We start from the raw sequence: 21,276 nt of genomic DNA on the forward strand, positions 1-21,276 counted from the left end.
ACGAAAATATAAAAGAATATTCACCTAAAACTTGCATTTTACTTTAAACTTAGTTAATGTCTACTAGAAAGGAGATATTACTTTTTTCGGAAAATATCGGACCAAATATAGGCCAAAATATCTATAATTAAAAAATGCATTGTATATAAATTAGAAAATGCCTGCCAGATAAAAAACCAGAATATCAACAGTTCTTATAGAAAGCATTAATTAAAGCTTACTGATGGATTATAATATAAAATCTTCAATTCAAAGTCTTCTCATGCTGCTAGTTAAATGGGAGATTTCAGTTTCTCTTTTAAGAAAATTTGAATTTTTAAAGGTAGAAAAGGAAATCTTCAAGTTAAAATTTTATTATGTTTGACTCAGAATTTGTCAACTAGCTATGTGAAACAATCAGTTTTTCACGAAAAAAGAATTAAAAAGTATAGAAGAAACTCTTCAACATAGAGTATATTATGCTTAGAAACAAAATACTACAATTGAAGTAATTTTTTTTAATAACTTTTTTTCGAAAAACGTATTTAGATAAAAATAATGTAATAGAAAAAAATATTCAATTTAAAATTGTATCATATTTAACCCAGAAATTTTCTAATTTTCAAAAAAAATGCTGTGTATTTAACATTACATTGATTATTTAGTGATTGAAAATTAATTTTTCGCACATTTTTCGTTTGATAAAATAAGAGCTGCAACTGATTTATAGTGTTTTAAATTTGATATAGTGTTTAGTTATTTAGTGATTGAAAATTAATTATTTGCATTTTTCGTTTGATAAAATAAGTGATGCAACTGATTCATAGCGTTTTAAATTTGATATAGTGTTTAGTTATTTAGTAATTTAAAATTAATTATTTGCATTTTTCGTTTGATAAAATAAGTGATGCAACTGATTTATAGTGTTTTAAATTTGATATAGCGTTTTCAAGATTTAAAAGATTTCTCGTAAATTTGGATATTTGCAACTCGAGAAGAAGAGAAGTGATTATGCCTAACTATGTGATTTAAACTGTTTTAATTGGATACCTGGAAGGGACTCTACGCGTGTGTGCTAAACCTGATTGGCTTTTGAATTGACAAATGTCCCATTATACCTACGATGACGTCACTTGCGGGTATCCTATTGTGAAACCACCGAAAATTGGTTCACTATTTATACCCACGTTACCAAATGTTAATCAAGCCTTATGATCTCTGTCATTTTGTCAGTAAAATGTTAGGTATTTAAATTTTGTTTAGAAAATATAATGTATTTATGAGTTTTAGCCAATGATATTTGACGTATCTATGAGTTTTTGTAAAAATTGTGTGGTTCTTTTTCTTACATCGATGAATTGGTTGGCAACTCTCTCTGGACATTGCAGATACATGTGGAACTTGTCACTGCCTTCTTTCAATGGTTCCGATTGGGATTGCCACATGTTCCTCAAACTGTAACTCTGTTGACTAGATTGAAGGTTTTGTTCATCTTGTTCTGGAAGGGGGTATGCGCACATTCTGCGAATGACTCGAGCCACAGCCATGTGAGCAGCGGAATAGAACAAAGTGTATCCAGTTGTCTCTGGGATTTTAGCACTGAGGAGTTTCTGGAAAAACGAAATCATTTCATTAGAATATTCACTTTTGATGGACTTTTCGTTCTGAATACAATAGTTTGAACGAAGTGGAAAATAAATTCTTTTGGGGGAAAAAAGTAATTCACTTAAAGCTTATTTTTTTAAACTCTTTCTAATATGTGCATTACCTCTTTAAGACTTCAGTTGAGTTAATAGATAGTGTACAATTCATATAGCCCGTGACTGACAATTTTTTAATGCACTTTGATAAAGTTTTTATGAAAATCACTTGATCCTTAAAAAGAACTTTTAATAAACCTTTACGGCTTTCATAATTTCATTTTTTTTCATCATATTAAAACAAACAAAAAAATTACATATCCAAATTTAAAATAAAATAAAACATTTAAATTATCTCATGTTTATGATTTAATTTAAACTTATTTTCTGAGTGAATAAAAAAAAAATTGATATTGGAATTGAAGAATTTTGAAAAATGCGTTTTATTTGAGAAAAAAAAACGGTGGAATATTTAGTTAAACAACAATTATTAAGCCATTATAGACTATTCCTTAAAGATCAAAATCAGCATTAAATGCAATTTGAAACTTTTTTTTAAATATATAATTAAGTTCAATAACAGATTTGAATTAATGGAAGAAAATCTTTTTTTTTTTCCTTTGCAAAAATTAATACTCACTGAGAGCTCTGTTATCGTCTTTGCAGTGGGATGGTGAATGTTTTGTGGCAGAGCTTCCAAAACGGATTTTGATTCCCAGAATGAGATTTCTCTCACATCGATGTCGATGTTTTCATTGATGTGTGTCACGATAAAGGTAACGGAATCGTCAGTTCCAACAGTTGGCAAGATATCCAACCAGAGTTGCCTGCAACATTATTAATAAGTTAATCTAATATACTCGTCAATCTGTCAAAAAAAGAAACAATTAAAAATAAAACAATCATTAAGGAAAAATGCAAAGATATTGTGAAATGAAGTGACCTAAAAAAGAATAAATTCTTATTTGTTGATGAAAATTTCCATTACTTTTAATTCCTATTTGGTATCCTCATACCAAAAAAGAGGTTTTTCGCACTCAGTACCCGCACTTTTTCATGCGCAGAAATGAAATTCTCGTTTTTGATGATTTAGCGATTCTGTAGCTAAATTCCGTTGTTTTTATCAATCATTTTATTACAAAAGCTTAAATTTTTTTATTCTCTCAAATCTTTGACGAAACTTCGTCAAAGATTTGACGAACAATTTGATTAACTCACTCACGTGTCATTTCGATGCATCGTCAATCAGGTTTTTTCTGTTTTAATTACTGAAAATGACAGAATTCTTATTCTTTCTTTATATTGTTTTGCCTTATCAAATATTGGATCCAATTATGTTAATTTATTAAAATTCGTCTTTTGAAGCAAGTGGGGAGAACAATCCCCTTAATTTGACAAAAGTTCAAGCTGGAGCCGTGATGGCTCAGAAGATAGAGCGTTCAACTTTCATTGAAGTGAACCGGGTTAGAATCCTAGCAATGGCCGGTTGATACAAATCCGCATCCGGCTTGCACCAACCACAGTGTTGACGTGAAATATCCTCAGTGGTAGACGGATCATGGGTTAGTGTCCCTTTGCCGTCAGGTTAACCGTGGGAGGTTCTCGTGGTTTTCCCCTCCATGTAACGCAAATACGGGTTAGTTCAATCAAAAAGTCCTCCACGAAGGCAAAATGTCTCCCAATACTTGATCCAGGAGCTCCCTTGTCTTCTGGATTGGGCTCAAAATTACAAGGCTACGGAGTTGTACCTTAAGGCCTGGTTTCTTAGGACAGGACGCCGTCAGCTGGAAATCAGCGCTAACCTCTGATTGGTCCATTTGTGAGTTTGATAGTATACGTCATCGAACGCTCATCTTGAACTACAATTGTTGTCCAACTCAACTGCAGTTGGATTACAACGTGACGTTTACCACAGAAGCAATGGCGGACAACATCCAACAGTACATTGAAATCAGCCAAGATTTTGATTTTGACATTAAACATAGCTTCTTCATTAAACATAGCACTCTTCATTTAACTCAGCTATAATGTGTTTTTTCTTGGACAAAGCCATTATTTGTTCTCTAAAACACTAGTCGACAATAACAAAATCAATACAAATTCAAAATAAATATTTGTTTACGTTATTAACGCACGCGCAATGAGAGATAATGTCTGCGTTGAACCGACTGCTCACGCTGAGCTGACAAAAAAGTATTTTTTTGGCGTCAGCTCTACGTCAACTTTCCGCTGACGCCCAGATAAGGCGCAAGTTCTAAGAAACCAGCCCTTGAGCTAACAAACCAGTATTTTGTTGACGTCCCGCTGACGCTCAGATATGGCGCTTGTCTTAAGAAACCAGACCTTTAGTAGTCGCAAACTCAAAAATTGGGTCGGCTGTTCAACGACGGTTATAAAATAAAATAAAAAAAGCTCAAGCGGAGCATTTTCGAAGAAATGGTTACGTCAGTAACAAGGAAGTTTTCATGAATTGTGTCTATTTTTTTACAGTGTTTAGAATTACCTGCTTTTATATTTTAATCGAAACCCTACAAATTTATAAAATAATTTTGAAATTTAAAGTATTATATATTATTTTTTTAATTTTTAAGTAATGTATATGCTTAAAAAATTATTTCCTTACCTTACGATTTTTTCTTGTTCGGTTGCTGTTTCCAGTTGGTGATAACTCTTAATGAAATCTCTGAGTGTTCTGAAATCGCCAATCTTGAATCTCTGCATTATTTTTTGAATAGTAACTACATTTCTTCCAACTTCTTTTGATTTTTCACTCTGGTTTTCATCAGCTAAGATGACGTCAGCAGTTTCTCTCAGTAGTCTCTTGGCATCGTTAATTATTTCTCGCGTTTGTGGGTACTGGCAGAGATCTTCCCACTCTGAAAACAGAAATTTACAAATTTTGCATAAATTTATCATAAATCGAGACGAGGCTTATATACCAATAAACAAGTTGAAAAGCTTTTAAAATATTATAATCAAGCTTAAAATTATATTTTTCAAAACTTAAATTTAATTGTTTAAGAAAAAAAATTGGCTCACTGGTTGCAAAAAAGTTTTGTTGTTCGAGAGCACTTTTATAGTTATAAAATAAAGCATTTTCTTGAATATATATATAATTGGCTATCTCAATACTTGTTAAATTCTCATAAATTGACAGTTTTGATATATTTACTGTTATTCATATCTGCTAAGATCAATCCATTCATTTATTTTGTTTATGAAAATATCGTAAATTAATTTTTCGCAATTACCGTAATCTAATTTTCTAATACGGAAAAGTTTGCGAATTTTTTAAACAATAAAGCAATATCTTTATTAATGTTTAAAAATTGTTTGTTTTAGTATCCAAACAATTCCTTACACTAGTATATTTAATTTAAAATTAAAGTTTTTCTTAGAGTATAAAGTGACAAGCAGGAAAGTTTTCATTTTCCTTAGCGAAGAGTTTTTGAAAAATTCATTCAAATATGAAAAATCTTGCTAAAACTGTAGCTTTAAAAAAATGGTAATTTTTTACATGTTTAAAAATTACTTGTTTTAAAGTCTTAGCAATTCTTTAAATTACATCGTATATATAGATTAAAATTGAAGTTTTGCTTAGAGTTTAAAATATTCAAGCAGAGAAAGTTTTAATTCTCCTGTCGAAAAACTCTGATGAGTTGTCTTAATTGCAGACGAAAGAAAAAATATACATTTTTTTTAAAAATCTTAATGGAATTAGCTGTTCTTAGTCACCTGATTCTTGAACTTCTTGTGTAAGATCATCGAGGTCTGTTTTAACTAACTGCTCTTTATTGTAATCAAATTTTTCACCATCATTTGCTATCTCGTACTCGAGAGTAGACCTGTAACAAATAAAGGAGACTTTTGTAAAAGACACTTAACATGCATTAAAGACAATGCAATGAGCAAGTAATAAATGGCATGCAATGAAGTAAATGGTTTACAAATAAGTAAAAATAAAGAAGAGTAATGTAAGGAAAAAAAATGTTAAATTAAAAAAATGAATAACGGACACTGTAAAAATGAATAACGGAGAGAAAAACAATTGTTTCATTGATATCAAGTTAAAGGGGGAACAACATAATAGCTGCCTGTAAAAAAAGAGAGATTTTTTTTAATGAATTCAACAATGATTCCAATAAATTTAACTTCTTATCTTATTGTGTAAATTTTAATCTTCATTTTACCATGTTACAAATACAAAAATTCTAAAAATTAGACCTCTCAATATAATGTTTATGACTTAGTTTTTAAATTATACATAACTTGCTGTACTCAAAGGTAAAAAATAATCATTCAAATTTTATTCGGTCTGATTTTTTTTACAGAATGTAGTTTTCGTTGCTCGTAAGATTTAAAAGTAATAATAGAAACTCACAAAATGGCGGCGTTTTGAAAATTTATTTTTAGTTGTTGTTGTTCATTTACGTCGCACTAGAGCTGCACAATGGGCTATAGGCGACGGTCTGGGAAACATCTCTGAGGATGATCCGAAGACATGCCTTCATAGTTTTGATCCTCTGCAGAGGGGATGGCACCCCAGATTTGGTAGCTCGACGACCTGCACGCGATTTTTTTTTAAAGAAAAATGACACAAAATAAATTTTTGTTGATTACTGAAAAGCAGTCGAAGCAGTTTTTAAAACTCCTATGTGGAACGAAAACCATATTTATTGCGAACATTGTGACGAAGTTTTAAACCAGTGCTTAAAATTATAACCAGTGCTTAAAAAAAGTGTCCCCAACTCCCTTTAAAATTGAGATACGATTAAAATCAACTCACTCGACTGTGACATCCAAGTCTTGTTCATAAACATTGGCGAGGTGGGTTTCTTTGGTGTAAACACTGTCAAAGATGAGGATTTTTGGAACATTTGGGAGTCTGTCGGAAAGTTTCAAGTTGTGTTGTTGTGTGAAAGACCTCTTGATCAAACCGTGATGCTATACAGAAAAATAAAACCATAAAACTACATGATAAAAAAATATTATAAAATCAGTTAAAAAATTAATTTCGCAATAAGATTTTTGCCTAATTAAGAATACTGAATATCTACACCGAAGAGCCATTACATTACGACCACCCTGCCAATAACATGTAGGACCACCTTTAGCCCCCAAAACTGCTAGCACCCTCAGTGGCATTGATTCCACAAAGTGCTTATAGGTAGTCTGAGGTATCTGGTACCAAGCGCTCATCAACTTGTCCTGCAATTCCTTCACATTGCGAGGGGGTAGCGTGGCAGCACGAATTTGGTTTTCCAAGTAGGACCACAAATGCTCTATTGGATTAAGGTCAGGTGAATTTGGGGGCCAAGACATGACTTGAAAGTCACTGGAATGTTCCTCGAATCAATCCATGACGATTCGACCCTTATGAGATGGTGCATTATCCTGTTGGTAAACACCATCCCCCGCAGAAAAAACTGTTGCTATGAATGGGTGAACCTGGTCTGCAACTATGTTCAAGTAGCTTACAGACGTCAGGGATTGTTCTATGAGGATTATGGGTCCTAATGTGCTCCATGAAAACATTGTTCTTGGGCGAGAAACCATGAAAACTTGGGCGAGCCCATTGTTTTAGATGGAGGGTGGTCATAATATAATGGCTCTTCGGTGTGTTTAAAAGAAATGTTAATTTCTTAGAAGCGAGTTCAAAAGAAAATTTTGTAATTTTGCTTCAAATGTGATTTTATAAGTCATAAATGTGATTTACTACAGTTCATTGGTTTTCTGGTGCATGAGACAAAAAGTTATGTTCTGTTGAAATTGAAACAGATGTTTATCACTGTATTTATGAGTACCAGCGCATATCCATGATAGAATCTGTGATTAAACCTCTTTTATCATAGGACTACTGAAATCCAATTAACTAAAAATAAACTAAACTCAGTTTTACGACAGCCCATAGAAGGCCATTGCCTACTGTGCCCATCCCAGTTTTCTTGACCTTAGGCTCCAGAGTGCAGGAGCAGATGTTCCAGTTAGGTGGTCAGTCTCGCGGAAACCTCAGTATTTAGTCAAAGAATATATAATGTGAGCTTCTAGCTTCTTCGATACGTAGTATCGAAGGTAGTTCGATACTTCGATAAGGTACTTCGATACTACGTTCGAAGGTATCGAAGTACTGTATCAAATACTTCGATACGTAGTATTCGATACGTAGTCCCGCTGTATGACAAGAAAAACGGCTGTATGACAAGAAAAAGGTTTTTCAGCCGACGCATACGCGCATCTTTCATCCATCATAGCGTCTCTAAACTTGTTTAACAGCAAATTTTTCGCCATCTTTAAAGTGACTTTTTAAAGTGACATCTCTAAGTGACCGATATCTATTTAAATTACACACCTATGTTAAAATAATATTTATTTTTTAATGAATTCGTCACAAGTAAATATTTTCCTCGTTTAATAAGTAAACCTTTTTGAAAACCACATATATCTGTAAGGAACAAAAGTAGACGGGGTTTGAGTCACTTTTCATTAGCTGTTTACATGAGTAGGGAGAGACAAGGAGAAAAATGTTTGTTGGGAGCGGAGAGGAATGGGGTTGCTTATGGGGAAAGGACGGAGGGATCCTCAGTAAGGAGGCAGGTTGTTTTCCTAGCAATACTTCCGCACCTCGATGGAGGCAACCGTTGCTTCCGAAACAGGTTTACATGGGGGCTTATGAGAGCTGGTCTTCTTCTCACTTTAGTTCCCAAGTATGCTTGGTACTCATTTATTGACCCACTGAAGGGATGAAAGGCTGAGTCAACCTTGCCCATCCCGAGTATTGAACCCAGGACCTGTGGCACGGAAGCACGAAGAGCTACCACTCAGCCACCGGGCGTCAAAAAATCCAATTAACAAGTGCACTTAAAATGCAATGATTAAGTTAGTAATCATTTTTATTTATTTTGATGGAAAGAAGAACTCATTTTTTTTGTGTAAAGTAAACCCAGTATATACATATTTTTTTTTTTAAATAAATTAGTTTCGTTTCACTACTTACGGGTTCGTGTCCATTGGGGCATCCAGACCCAAATCTATTTTCGATATGTTCCTTTGTGCAAACTTCTGGGCATCCCTGTTTTTCGAAGTTGTGGTGGTACTTGTATGCAATGTAAGGAACTCCTTCAAAGTTGTCGAATCGACTGATGTTGTAGACGTTCTGGGACTTCGGCCATTCTATGAAAGGACTAACGGTTATGGCATAGTGAGACTTGTACTTGCCTGCAGGAGAGCTCTGTAAAAAGTAACGCGATTGTATATTTTTTTTACATCATAAAAATAAAAATTCAGTGCAAAAAAAAAGAAGTTTTATTGGTATGAAAAATTATACATTTTCTATTATAATTTATTTTATTTATAATTGTACAATTTATTTATTTTTAATTGTAAATTATATAAATGATATCGAGTGAACGAAAATTAAAATCTTTTGCAGCGCTGACTAACTTTTAAACTTAAAAGAGTAATTAATTGTATAGTTACACGGTTAGAAATATCGAAATACGTAAATCATATCTTCGAAACTTGATGCAACTTTAATACGGTGATATGTGGAAAATATCATTAAAATCCTTCATAAAATTGCATCGAATTTTGATGGAAACTAAACTTTTATATAATCAACATATTTTTTTAATGAAGAAGAAATGGCTGTTGGTGTATCTGCATAACGTCCTTCAACTTGGACACCAATAAAAAAAAATCTATGTTATGAAAGTATTCTCGCTTGATGGTAAAGCAAAATTTTCACCAATAAAAAAAATCTATGTTACTAAAGTATTCTCGCTTGATGGTAAAGCAAAATTTTCACCAATAAAAAAAATCTATGTTACTAAAGTATTCTCGCTTGATGGTAAAGCAAAATTTTCACCAATAAAAAAAATCTATGTTACTAAAGTATTCTCGCTTCATGGTAAAGCAAAATTTTCACCAATAAAAAAAATCTATGTTACTAAAGTATTCTCGCTTGATGGTAAAGCAAAATTTTCACCAATGAAAAAAAATCTATGTTACTAAAGTATTCTCGCTTTATGGTAAAGCAAAATTTTCGCCAATAAAAAAATCTATGTTACTAAAGTATTCTCGCTTGATGGTAAAGCAAAATTTTCAATTAATTTTACAAAAATATATGACGGAAAATAATTTTTATGGTCATGATTAGAAATAAAAACACCTCAATTATTTTTCTTTTTACTTTACAAGACCTGTGTACTTGTGTACATATTCATTCCGGTTAAGTATTTCTATTAAATGAGTTCATTTTTGAAGGAAAAAAAGTATTTTTAAAAGTACTCACCCTTGTAAGGTTGTACGTGATTGGCCATTCTTTCACGGCATCGCTTCCGGTGTACTTCTCGTCAATGTGCACTTGAAGATTTCGCCAAACAGTTCTTCTGATCTTTTGTGCAAGCAAAGATTCTGCTGTATTCTGACTGTATTCGACAATCTGTAACATAAAATAAGTAGCGTGATCAGTAGTGTTATTTGGTTAAGGGATTTGTTTTCAAGTAAGTTTTTTGGCACTTTATTCTTATGTATTAGTCTTGATTTTAAAACTTTTGTATTTGCTTAATGCATTTTATATTTTGTATTGTATTTTCTCTTCCTGCTGGACTTAAGCAAAACTTTTGGGATATTGAAAGAGAAATTTAGACATTTGACGTGCTCTCTCACTAGAAAAGGTTTTGCATTTATGGCTTCGGAGCTGGTACCCCCTGAAGACGTTAGCTTCGGTTGTCGTATTTTTTCATAATTTTCATTTTTCATTGTTTCGTTTGTTTCAGTTCCATTTGGAATTTCAGCTGCAAAAATAGAGCGTTTTTCCACTGGAAGTATAGTTTTTAATTGATTTAATTATTTTGAATTCCTTTCTTATTAACATAAAATAAGTCATAAGACAAACAAAAAAACTCTTCTTTGCTTATAAAACACATTAATGCGAATATATTTTAATATTTTTAATTTAAGCAATTAATTTTTTTAAAGCTACTGATTAATTATCTCTTAAAATGATTAAAGATAAACTGAAATTGGCAATTAAATGGTATAGAATATTTCATCCTAAAAAGTCTAAAGATTAATAAAAATCATCTGTATTCTGACCCAAACTTAGAAAGTATACAGCTTTTTTGTTTCGTATTTATGTATTAATTGGCATGCCAGAAAAAAAAGAACTAAAAGAAATATTTTATCAAGTCGTGTATGATTTCTTTTGGTATTTTTTTGCTCATTCCTTATTTAAAAATATCTATTTAAATGTTTTTTTTTGGTTAATGGCGGGCACTTAGGTCTATTTCCCATTAGCCTCAGAAATGCCAGAATTGCTACTCTCTTATCGTTAGCCGGTGAGCACCTACAGCTAAGCCACGGCCGTGGGAGACGCTACTCCACAGCCACGGCTGTGAAGAAGAAAAGATATAGAACACAGAGAGAGAAAGAAACATCCATGCCCTGAGCGTGATTCGAACCCGCAACCATCGGCTCCGCAGTCAGACACGCTAACCATTCGGCCACCTGGTCAGCAATTTAAATGTGTTAAAACCACAAATAATAAACTCTACTTTTTTTCTCTCAATTATGTTTTATGTTTTCTAAATAGCAAAAATAAATAAATTTAAAAGTGCAACATTTTTGCACTCATTTTATAAATTGCATAGTTTGAATAAAACTTCCGATAAATACTTTCTCAATCAATTGAAATAAAATAAATTAATAACATTTTAGAAACAAAACATAATTTTTAATTTGTCAGGTTTGCAGGGAGTTGAACGAGTGCATAACATGATCACCTTTGTGAACACCCATGGCACATTTTATTTACTGAAATTTATTATTGTTTTTTTATGCATAGTTTGGTATTTCTCCGTTAGACCAAGTGAATACGTATGTAAACAAATCTAGTTTAAAGCAAAAAAACGACATGAAGAAAGCACAAATGAAAGTACATAAATTGACAGTCAATTTGAATAGTCAACTTCTGTTGGTTTGCGTGCTTTCTTTTGTGCTTTATTCCCGTTGGTTTCTGCTTTAGTCTACATAGCACAAATTATACCTTTTCCTTTGTTGGATAATCTATGGATGTTTATTGTATGGATTATGCTGGTTGGATAATCCAGTTTCTCCTCCGAAAAAAAAAACTTTAATAATTCCCAGCTTATAATTTATATTTACTTTTAGATTGTTATGCATATAAGATGATTACCGCAGTTAAGCTTCTTTAAAAAAACTAAAATTTATCTTTTTATACTTTATATTCGTTTTAAGATTGTTGTCGTTACGTAAGCTGATCCCTAGCGCCAAGCTTTTGAGAAAAACATTCTAGTGCGTAGTGGGTATTATATGATGATTTTTTTCTTTAACTGAAAATGTTAGATAGACTTTTACTAACTGGTGAAAAAATATTTGCCTTACCTTTCCTTCTTTGTTTTTGTCATAGGTCGGAACTTGCAACTCTTAAAACCTCTAAAAGCTAGATATAAATGAAATTTTTCAGGTTCACGAAGAGGCGGAAGTGCACATGATCACCTTTGTAGGCACCCGTGGCACTAATTTTTTACGGAAATTTATTATTATTTTTGATGTATGATTTAGTACTTCTCCGTGAGCCGAACGAATTCGATTGCAAACTACTTCCCTTGAAAAAGAATTTTAATAATTCCCAGCTTATAATTTGCATTTGCTTCTAGATTGTTATATATATAATCTAATTATCACAGTTCAGCTTTAAAAAAATAAATAAGTAAAAACAAAATATCCTGTCTTATACTTTGTGTTTGTTTCAAGGTTGTTATTGTTACATAAGCTGATCATCACCGCTTTTGAAAGAAATTTTAGGTACATAGCATGTATATACGCCGAAGAGCCATTACATTACGACCACCCTGCTAATAACACGATGGACCACCTTTAGCCCTCAAAACTGCTAGCACCCGCAGTGGCATTGATTCCACAAGGTGCTGATAGGCAGTCTGAGGTATCTGGTACCAAGCGCTCACCAACTGATCCTGCAATTCCCTCACCTTGCGAGGGGGTAGCGTGGCAGCACGAATTTGGTTTTCCAAGTAGGACCACAAATGCTCTATTGGATTAAGGTCAGGTGAATTTGGGGGCCAAGACATGACTTGAAAGTCACTGGAATGTTCCTCGAACCAATCCATGACGATTCGACCCTTATGACATGGTGCATTATCCTGTTGGTAAACACCATCCCCCGCAGGAAAAACTGTTGCCATGAATGGGTGAACCTGGTCTGCAACTATGTTCAAGTAGCTTACAGACGTCAGGGATTTTCTATGAGGATTATGGGTCCTAATGTGCTCCATGAAAACATTTTTCCTGGGCGAGAAACCATGAAAACCTGGGCGAGCCCATTGTTATAGATGGAGGGTGGTCATAATGTAATGGCTCTTCGGTGTATATTAAGATTTCTTTCCTTAATTAGAATTTCAGATAGATTATTACTCCCTGGTGGAAAAATATTTGCCTTACCTTTCCGTCTTGATATTTGGCATAAGTTGGAACTTGTAACTCCTCCTTCAAAGATTCCTGTTCATGGTATTCAAGAAGTTGGGTTTTGCTTGACACTCCAGGCAAAGAACCACTAGCATCTACTTCTTTGAACTGCGAAAGTAACCTCAGTTTTTTAAAAAAAATTTGCATAATATACACTAAACAAAACTTTTGATATGATAAAAAAAAGGAAATTTCCAATAGCGTGGCAAAGTTTTAATAAAATAAAAGACATTTCAAATTACCGATAATAATTGTTTCGGTTCCGAATTATTACAAAGACAAATTACTTTACTTGTATGATAACCAGATGAATAATTTTGAAAAAATATTCATTTTTCATCATTATTTTGTCGATTTATGCAGTAACAATAAAAGTTTGTGTAACTAATTTGAATTATCTTTTAGAAATTTTATTTGTTCAAGATGTTTTACTTTAAGTAAAACTGCGGCTCTGTGAGCGGAAAAATTTGGTAGATATCAGATTTTGATGAATTCAGCGATAAAAAATGCAGCATATTATTAATGATAATAATATTTTAAAAAAATATTATCGAAATTTCATTAATTATTTAACTTTTTTAATTAAAATGTATAGTTAAAATAAATATAATGTATAATTTTAAAATAGTGAAAATATATTTAGTTTCCACTTGTTGTTGTTGTTCATTTATGTCGCACTAGAGCTGCACAATGGGCTATTGGCGACGGTCTGGGAAACATCCTTGAGGATGATCCGAAGCCATGCCATCACAATTTTGATCCTCTGCAGAGGGGATGCACCCTCCCCCTCTTCGGTAGCCCGACGACCTGCATGCGAAATCGAGAACTTTACGGTAGAACAGTTTAACGAGGATCAATACCGCACACCCTCGGTCCCTAAGCAGACTGATCCAAGTGGTCACCCACAGTGATGCTATTTAGTTTCTTACGAGACTAGTTAGCAATTAGACAGCCATAATATTAAACAAAATTCAATAAAATTATTTTTTTTATGAAATGAACCAAGTGTTGTAAGATCACACTATTCATTTCCAAATTTCATCTATACGTTTCTTCAAATTCTCATACCATGTCTCTGTTTTTAGTTCCAAGACAGGCTTAAACAGAAAATAACACTTAGCAGCTATAAACAGCTTGCTTGTAACTTGTCTTTATAGCGTAAATCATGCCAACACGTAAATACGCGTAGCATCTAAAATAAACCCGAGCATGTGCAGTTGTTTCAATCTACGGAAGCTTACGTATAATTGCGAAATCTCTAATGAAAGCAAAAGATACAAAAAATTGTATTGTTATTCATTTAGATTAGATATGAATTAGATAACTTGTTATTGAGTAATTTGAAAATCTTAATGGTTAAGGAATAAGCACGTTATAAGATTTTGTAGCAAGCTCTTTTTATTTTTCTCTACTTTAATAGTACCCCAAAATCTTAAAATGATGTACCATATCTTTATGAGAATGAAAAACGTTTAATAAATAGTATATTGCAATTTTGCGCAACCTCTTACAGTTCAAAGCTATCTTTCTTTCTTTTTTAAGGTGGCCAAACTCCATAACTCTAACACAGTGTTTCCCAAACTTATGACTTTTGTGTACCCCTTCTAAATTTTTCGTAACGCTAATTTTTCGTTTCCACTAATAAAAAAATGAATGGATTTTTTACTACAAAAAAATTGCACAAAAATTAAAAAGCACACAACTGACTGTTGACTCCACTAATTATTAACTGTTAATTCTGCTAAAAAAATCGAATAGAAAATACGTAATCGCAAATTTTCATGGCTAACTTTGTTTTTAAATAAAATTTTTGAAAATTTCGTTTGTTGCAAGATATTTCGCATAAGAACGCGTACCCCCTCTAAAATGTTCCCGTACCCCTGGGGGTACACGTACCACACTTTGGGAAGCACTGCAACATATTTCCCCCGATTTACCTCAAATTTAAACTTCAAATTTAAAAATTATATTATTTATACTATTTATGAAGCGTAAGATTATTTCATTTTATTGTATATTTCTTTTAATATAAAACATTTGTATGTAATTTTTAATGAGCTATTTTTGTAAAATTCGTTATACCAAAAGTAGTATGCAATATTTTTTGCCACCAGAGGGGCTTTTTAAACGACTTTTTTTTTTACTTGAATATACGCATAGAAAATTAATTTATTTTTCTGAATCTTAAAATAATATTTTTAGATTGATAAATATACTATCATCTGCTCCCTGCTATTTCTATGCATTTAAAACTTGATATTTCAAATTAGCTAAATCGTCACTTAACACGTATTTTCCACGAATTTTAACTTTTATAATTTAATTTATGCTTAATTTACACGAAATGTAACATCAAAACATCTTACTCTGAGGACAAGTTCGTTTTCTGTCTTGGCGAAAATTACGACTTCTCCAAAAATGACTGCTTTAGAAACTTGGGAGCTGAGGCCTGGAACACCAGCTGTCATGTTGATAGTCAAACCATACAGGTGAGACAGTCCAGGATGGAACTCTGTGGAACACGCGCATTAATAAGTCAGATAATTTACTTAAAACTGGGAGTAAAATAGTAACTTATGCTTAGAAGTTTTTTTTTAGATAAAGTTTAAAAATACCGAGTATATATATAGTATTGAAGATGTCTTTTACACCTAATTCTTATTTTTCAAACCAGATGAAAAATAATTGCATGTTATACTTTCTAATGGTGATCTTATCAATTCTGTAAGATTTAATTGTGATAAGTTGAGCAATCCTGAGGTTCGCAGGGAATTTCAAACTCAACTCTCAACTGAGCTTAATGCGAAAGAGGATTGCGATGAATTAAATAGGGAATGGCAACAAGTAAAAGATTCTATACTCTCAACAGCACATGAGCTGCTGGGCAGGAAAAAAAGATCAATAAGAACTGACTGGTTTGATGAAGAGTGTAGAATGGTCAATGAAAGAAAAAATAAAGCTTATAAAAATATGCTTAACAGAAAATTCACCAGAGGATCAATTGATGAATATAGGAGTGCACGAAGAGAGGAAAAGAAAGTACACAAAGGAAAAAAGAAAGCTTACAGGGAGAACCAATTTAAAGAAGTCGAATCTCTTAGGACCAACCATGAAAGCAGAGCTTTTTATCGGGTCATCAATGAGGGAAGAAGAGACTTTAAACCAAGGATCTCTCTTTGTAAAGATGAAAATGGAACTATTGTTAATGAGAGAAATAAAATTATGGACAGATGGGTTGAACACTTTGACCATTTACTTAACTCCAATGAGTCAAGTGAATTAAATTTTACGGTCAACAATATCAATGATACACTGGTTGACACTCCGACCCTGGAAGAGGTACAACACGCTATGAACAAGCTGAAATGTAATAAAGCGGCAGGACCAGATAATATCCCAGCTGAAATTCTAAAATATGGTGGGAACGCTATTGTGAACAACATCTGGAAAATTATTCTATCTAGTTGGGAGAGAGAGATATTACCTACTGAATGGAAGTTGAGTATTTTATGTCCAATACATAAAAAAGGGGATGTATTGGACTGTCACAACTATAGAGGAATAAGTCTGTTATGCGTTGCCTATAAGGTCTTCTCAAATATCCTATTTGAACGTCTGTCTCCCATTGTAGACAGCGTCATAGGTGACTATCAGTGCGGCTTCCGCAAAGGAAGGTCCACAGTGGACCAAATCTTCACCCTACGACAAACTTTGGAGAAATGTAGAGAATTTGGAATAGAGACCCATCATTTATTTGTGGATTTTAAGGCGGCATATGATAGTATTAATAGGACTGAGCTATTAAGGACCCTATATGATTTTAATATTCCATCAAAATTAATCAGACTTGTAATGCTCACACTCACTGAAACCATTTCAACAGTACGAATTCAAGGGGAACTATCCACTTCTTTTGAAATTCATAATGGAGTTAGACAGGGAGATGCATTAGCATGTCTTCTGTTCAACATAGCCTTAGAAAAAGTTATTAGAGATGCTGGCATAAATACTACAGGTACTATATTTAATAAATCAACACAGATTTTGGCATACGCCGATGATGTAGATATCATCGCAAGATCTAGGACAGCACTGAGTGAAAATTTTTTGGCACTGGAAAAATCAGCTAGAAAAATTAACTTAAGAGTGAATGTAGAGAAAACAAAATATATGTATTGTGGTACAAAGGAAACCATCCCTAAATTGTTTAAAATAGATTCTTTTAAATTTGAATCTGTAAAAAATTTTACTTATCTAGGATCAGAGATAAACTGCCAAAATGACATCAATCCCGAAATTAGAAAAAGAATAATCGCAGCCAATCGCTGCTTCTATGGTTTAAGATCATTATTGAAATCTCACTTAATAAAAAGAAAGACTAAGATCTTACTTTATAAGGTATTAATCAAGTCAGTTTTGACTTATGCTTCAGAGACATGGACTTTAACAAAAAGGGAAGAAAAGTTATTAGCAACCTTCGAAAGGAAGGTCCTACGAACCATCTTTGGCCCTATACTCGATAAAGACAACTGGAGGAAAAGATATAATTTTGAAATATATAGGATCTTTGATGGCGATGATATCATTAAATCTATTAAATTAAGTAGAATGAGATGGGCTGGGCATGTAGTGAGAATGAGCCCAGAACGAACAGCATTGAAAGTCTCTAATGCAACCCCCTCCAATAAAAGGCCAAGAGGAAGGCCCAAAAAGAGATGGAAGGACTGTGTAGATGAGGATTTTGCCATCCTAAAAGTAAAGAACTGGAAAACAATTGCTGGGAGAAGGGCAGAATGGGAAAAGCTTCTGAGGAAGGCCCAGGCCCACAAAGGGCTGTCGTGCCAATGCTGATGATGATACTTTCTAATGGTAATCTTATTTGATTTAAACTTTAAAATGGATGATAAATTTGGAAAATACAATTTATTATTTTTATATAAGAGTAGAGTAATATTTATAACAAAACAGCAAGTAAAATGGCATAAACTGCAGCAGATAAATTATAAAGAATTTAAATTTTTATCCAATTCCAAAATATAGTATGCTTTCTATATTTTTATAAAAAATTCCGTGAGTACATTTGTTTTTCAAAAGAAATTATTTTCATACTAAACTACTATTGTAAATCTAATAAGTAAAAGAATGAATTAAATCAATTTTTATTACTTCTTTAAACTTTTGATAAAATCCAAATCCAAAATAAGTAATTTTGAAATGTTTAATTCATTTGCTTTAAGCGAGTGAAAATAAGAACAAAATTAACTCAAAATTTTTTTTTACTAATTAGTGAGCCAGTCCAGGATGGAACTTTGTGGAACACACGCATTAATAAGTCAGATAATTTACTTAAAACTGGGAGTAGAACGGTTTCTTAGATTAAGTCAAGTTATGTATATATATACATATATATATATATATATAATTTCAGCAGATTTTATTAGACCTACACATTATTTATGTCAGAATCCCAATTTAAAAACCTAATGAATGTAAAAATGTTTTATTCCTTTGCTTAAACGAGACAAATTGTAGAAAAATTAAAATAATAAAATTATCAATAATAAAATAAAATATAATAAGACTGTAAATAATTTAAATATATTGAAAAGAGCTTAAATTAGACTTACGAGGGTATGTCAGTTTATGTTCGGCTGAGTGGTGGCCATCTGAAAAGTAAATAGTTTCAGTAAATTTGTAACATTTCAATGAATTAAATTTTTTTACATTCACAACCAAGTTATAGTTTTAATCTTTTTCGAACTAATTCTCAAACTCCTAAGAATACTATATGTCGAATATCTGCATATGTTTCATGAAAGCTTTATTTCATATATATATATTGAGTCTTTATTACAAATCGTGATTCAGTTACTTATGCTTTATATAGTATTAATTCACAATGAATAATTCAGAAAAGGATTATTGGAGTGTTGGACATCTGGAAAAAAAATAGTTTTAGGGAATTTTTATTGTTTAAATGAAATAAACTGTTTACATTCATAACTTAGTTATAGCCTTAATATTTTCGAACTAAATCTCAAACCTCTAAAAATAATTGAAATATCCACATTTGGCTTATCAAAACTGCAATTTATATATACTAAAAATTTAATTAAACGCTTAATTATTAAATATTTTTCCTACATAAATAAAGTGTACTGTGCAAGGAGTATAATAAATAATTAAAAATGATTTTAAGATTGAAGAGTAACCAAATGTAATAACTAAAACAATTCATTGTAACAATTCTAAAGAAAAAATAATTTTGAAAAAAAACTAGCTAATTACATTATTTTTTATCACATATTTAAGTAGTTTCCGATTTATGATGTTTCTTTATCCAGTATAAATCCGCCAGATATAAGTTAAGATAGCGTTATTGTATTTATTGCAGTGCTTGAAAATTTATAATAATTTAAATGCATTTAGTCATTGCTTTTACATGATAAAAAAATAATCCTTAAAAAGTTTATTAAAAATATACGTTTGATAAATCTATTTAATAACGCAAAAATTAGTTATTATGGAAGTTAAAAGTTAGCTAATACTTCATTTTAAAAAGCATAAGTGAATATTGAAGCAATATTTAGTACAAATAATTTTGAAATTAAAGTTAAAATTTTTAATTCCTTAAAATAAGTCTTTTAAAGAGAAAATTTAGGTAATGAAAAGTTTAGAAACAACTTTCGTGGTATTTTAAAGCTATTAAAAATTTCTTGAAACTTTAATTATGATCTTTAGTTACTAGATCACTAACAGTTAATTATTGAGATATATACTTACAAGCCACTCCAAGTACAAGGAACGCTATAGCTGCGAGGAACTTCATGTTTGGAAGAAACCGAAGTCAATTCGAACGATTGAGATTTCGAGTTGGTTTTTATACTGTTCAGCAGAGATTTGTGCGATAATATTGAAACAGAAATATCAAGCGCTGAGTTTTCAGAAAATTTTAAAAGCTCTTCGATTAGATAACGATTCTCAGACGAAAGGTATACCTTTGCTTATACTAAGAATTAATCGAACCCAACAAAATTTATTAAAAATTACATCACAAAATGGAAAGAAAAAATTACAATCAATGTTACATAATTCGCAAACAAAATGTTATAGGAAATGTTTATATGTATATGTTTCTATTTATATATTTGTATCAATGATGGATATGTTTAGATGTAATGTACCAAGTTAAGTTGAACTACAAAGAAATTTTAAGTTTAGTTGTCATTTGTCGAAGAATTAGACAAGAGTTTAATCACTTTAGCTTCGTGAAAAGGGAAAAAAGCTACTTTATTTTTAAGTGGACAGAATAGGAATGCATGTTTGAAATTTGCTAAAACATACAGTGTAAAAAATTCCGGATAAAATTACAGTATTAAGTACCAGATCTGTTAGTGCATCATCCATAAAACCCATTTTAACATCAAATTTATTTCAACGGTAAAATATTATACCGTAATTTTTACAATAATACTCATTTGAGCCGCGATGGCTCAGGTGATAGAGCGTTTGTCTTCCAATGAGGTGAGCCGGGTTCGAATCCCACGACGGCTGGTCGTTACGAATCCGCATCCGGCTTACACCGACCACAGTGCTGAAGTGAAATATCCTCATTGGTAGACGGATCATGGGTTAGGGTACATTTGCCGTCAGGCTAACCGTGGGAGGTTCTCGTGGTCTTCCTCTCCACGTAACGCAAATACGGGTTAGTTCCATCAAAAAGTCCCCACGAAGGCAAATTTCTCCCAATACTTGATCCAGGATTTCCGTTGTCTTCTGGATTGGGTTCAAAATTACAAGGCTACAGAGTTGAACATTAATAATCGTAAACCCAAAAATTGGGTCGGCTGTTCAACGACGGTTATAAAAAAAATAATACTTTTTTAATTAGAGTGGTTAAGGGATTTTACTGTAATCATTACTGATAAAATTACGTTATATCAGGGGTTTTTTGTCCCTGAGAAAGTGGACTTCACAGTACTTTACCGTAATTTTTACAGTGTATATTGCCTGCCATTATAAGTGGCTAAATGCAGTTTTCAATGATGAAATAAAATGAATTCATGTGTGTAGATGAATAGAATAAAATTATATTGGCTTTACTTTTGAGAAAAATATTAATTTTTAAAAAAGTCGTATGTTTGAAGTTTAA

The 21,276-nt window shown here is 32.1% G+C and overlaps 1 protein-coding gene across 1 annotated transcript in view; it reads right to left on the bottom strand.

Moving 5' to 3' along the window:
* Positions 1–20,058, bottom strand: part of LOC107456775 (vitellogenin-6) — a 35,872-nt gene extending 15,814 nt beyond the window's left edge. Inside the window, exons 1-11 of the mRNA XM_016074721.4 lie at positions 19,908–20,058; positions 18,752–18,790; positions 15,491–15,636; positions 13,101–13,232; positions 9,910–10,059; positions 8,614–8,847; positions 6,406–6,563; positions 5,355–5,464; positions 4,243–4,495; positions 2,260–2,446; positions 1,329–1,589 (exon numbers count right to left, since the gene is read on the bottom strand). Of these exons, the coding sequence (XP_015930207.2) occupies positions 1,329–1,589; positions 2,260–2,446; positions 4,243–4,495; positions 5,355–5,464; positions 6,406–6,563; positions 8,614–8,847; positions 9,910–10,059; positions 13,101–13,232; positions 15,491–15,636; positions 18,752–18,790; positions 19,908–19,953 (1,716 nt within the window). The 5' untranslated portion in view covers positions 19,954–20,058. The remainder of the gene's footprint in view (positions 1–1,328; positions 1,590–2,259; positions 2,447–4,242; positions 4,496–5,354; positions 5,465–6,405; positions 6,564–8,613; positions 8,848–9,909; positions 10,060–13,100; positions 13,233–15,490; positions 15,637–18,751; positions 18,791–19,907) is intronic.
* Between the last annotated feature and the right edge of the window lie 1,218 nt (positions 20,059–21,276).

This window comes from Parasteatoda tepidariorum, chromosome 1, assembly GCF_982258835.1.
Source record: "Parasteatoda tepidariorum strain Cologne lab strain chromosome 1, Ptep-v5.0, whole genome shotgun sequence".
NCBI lineage: Eukaryota > Metazoa > Arthropoda > Arachnida > Araneae > Theridiidae > Parasteatoda > Parasteatoda tepidariorum.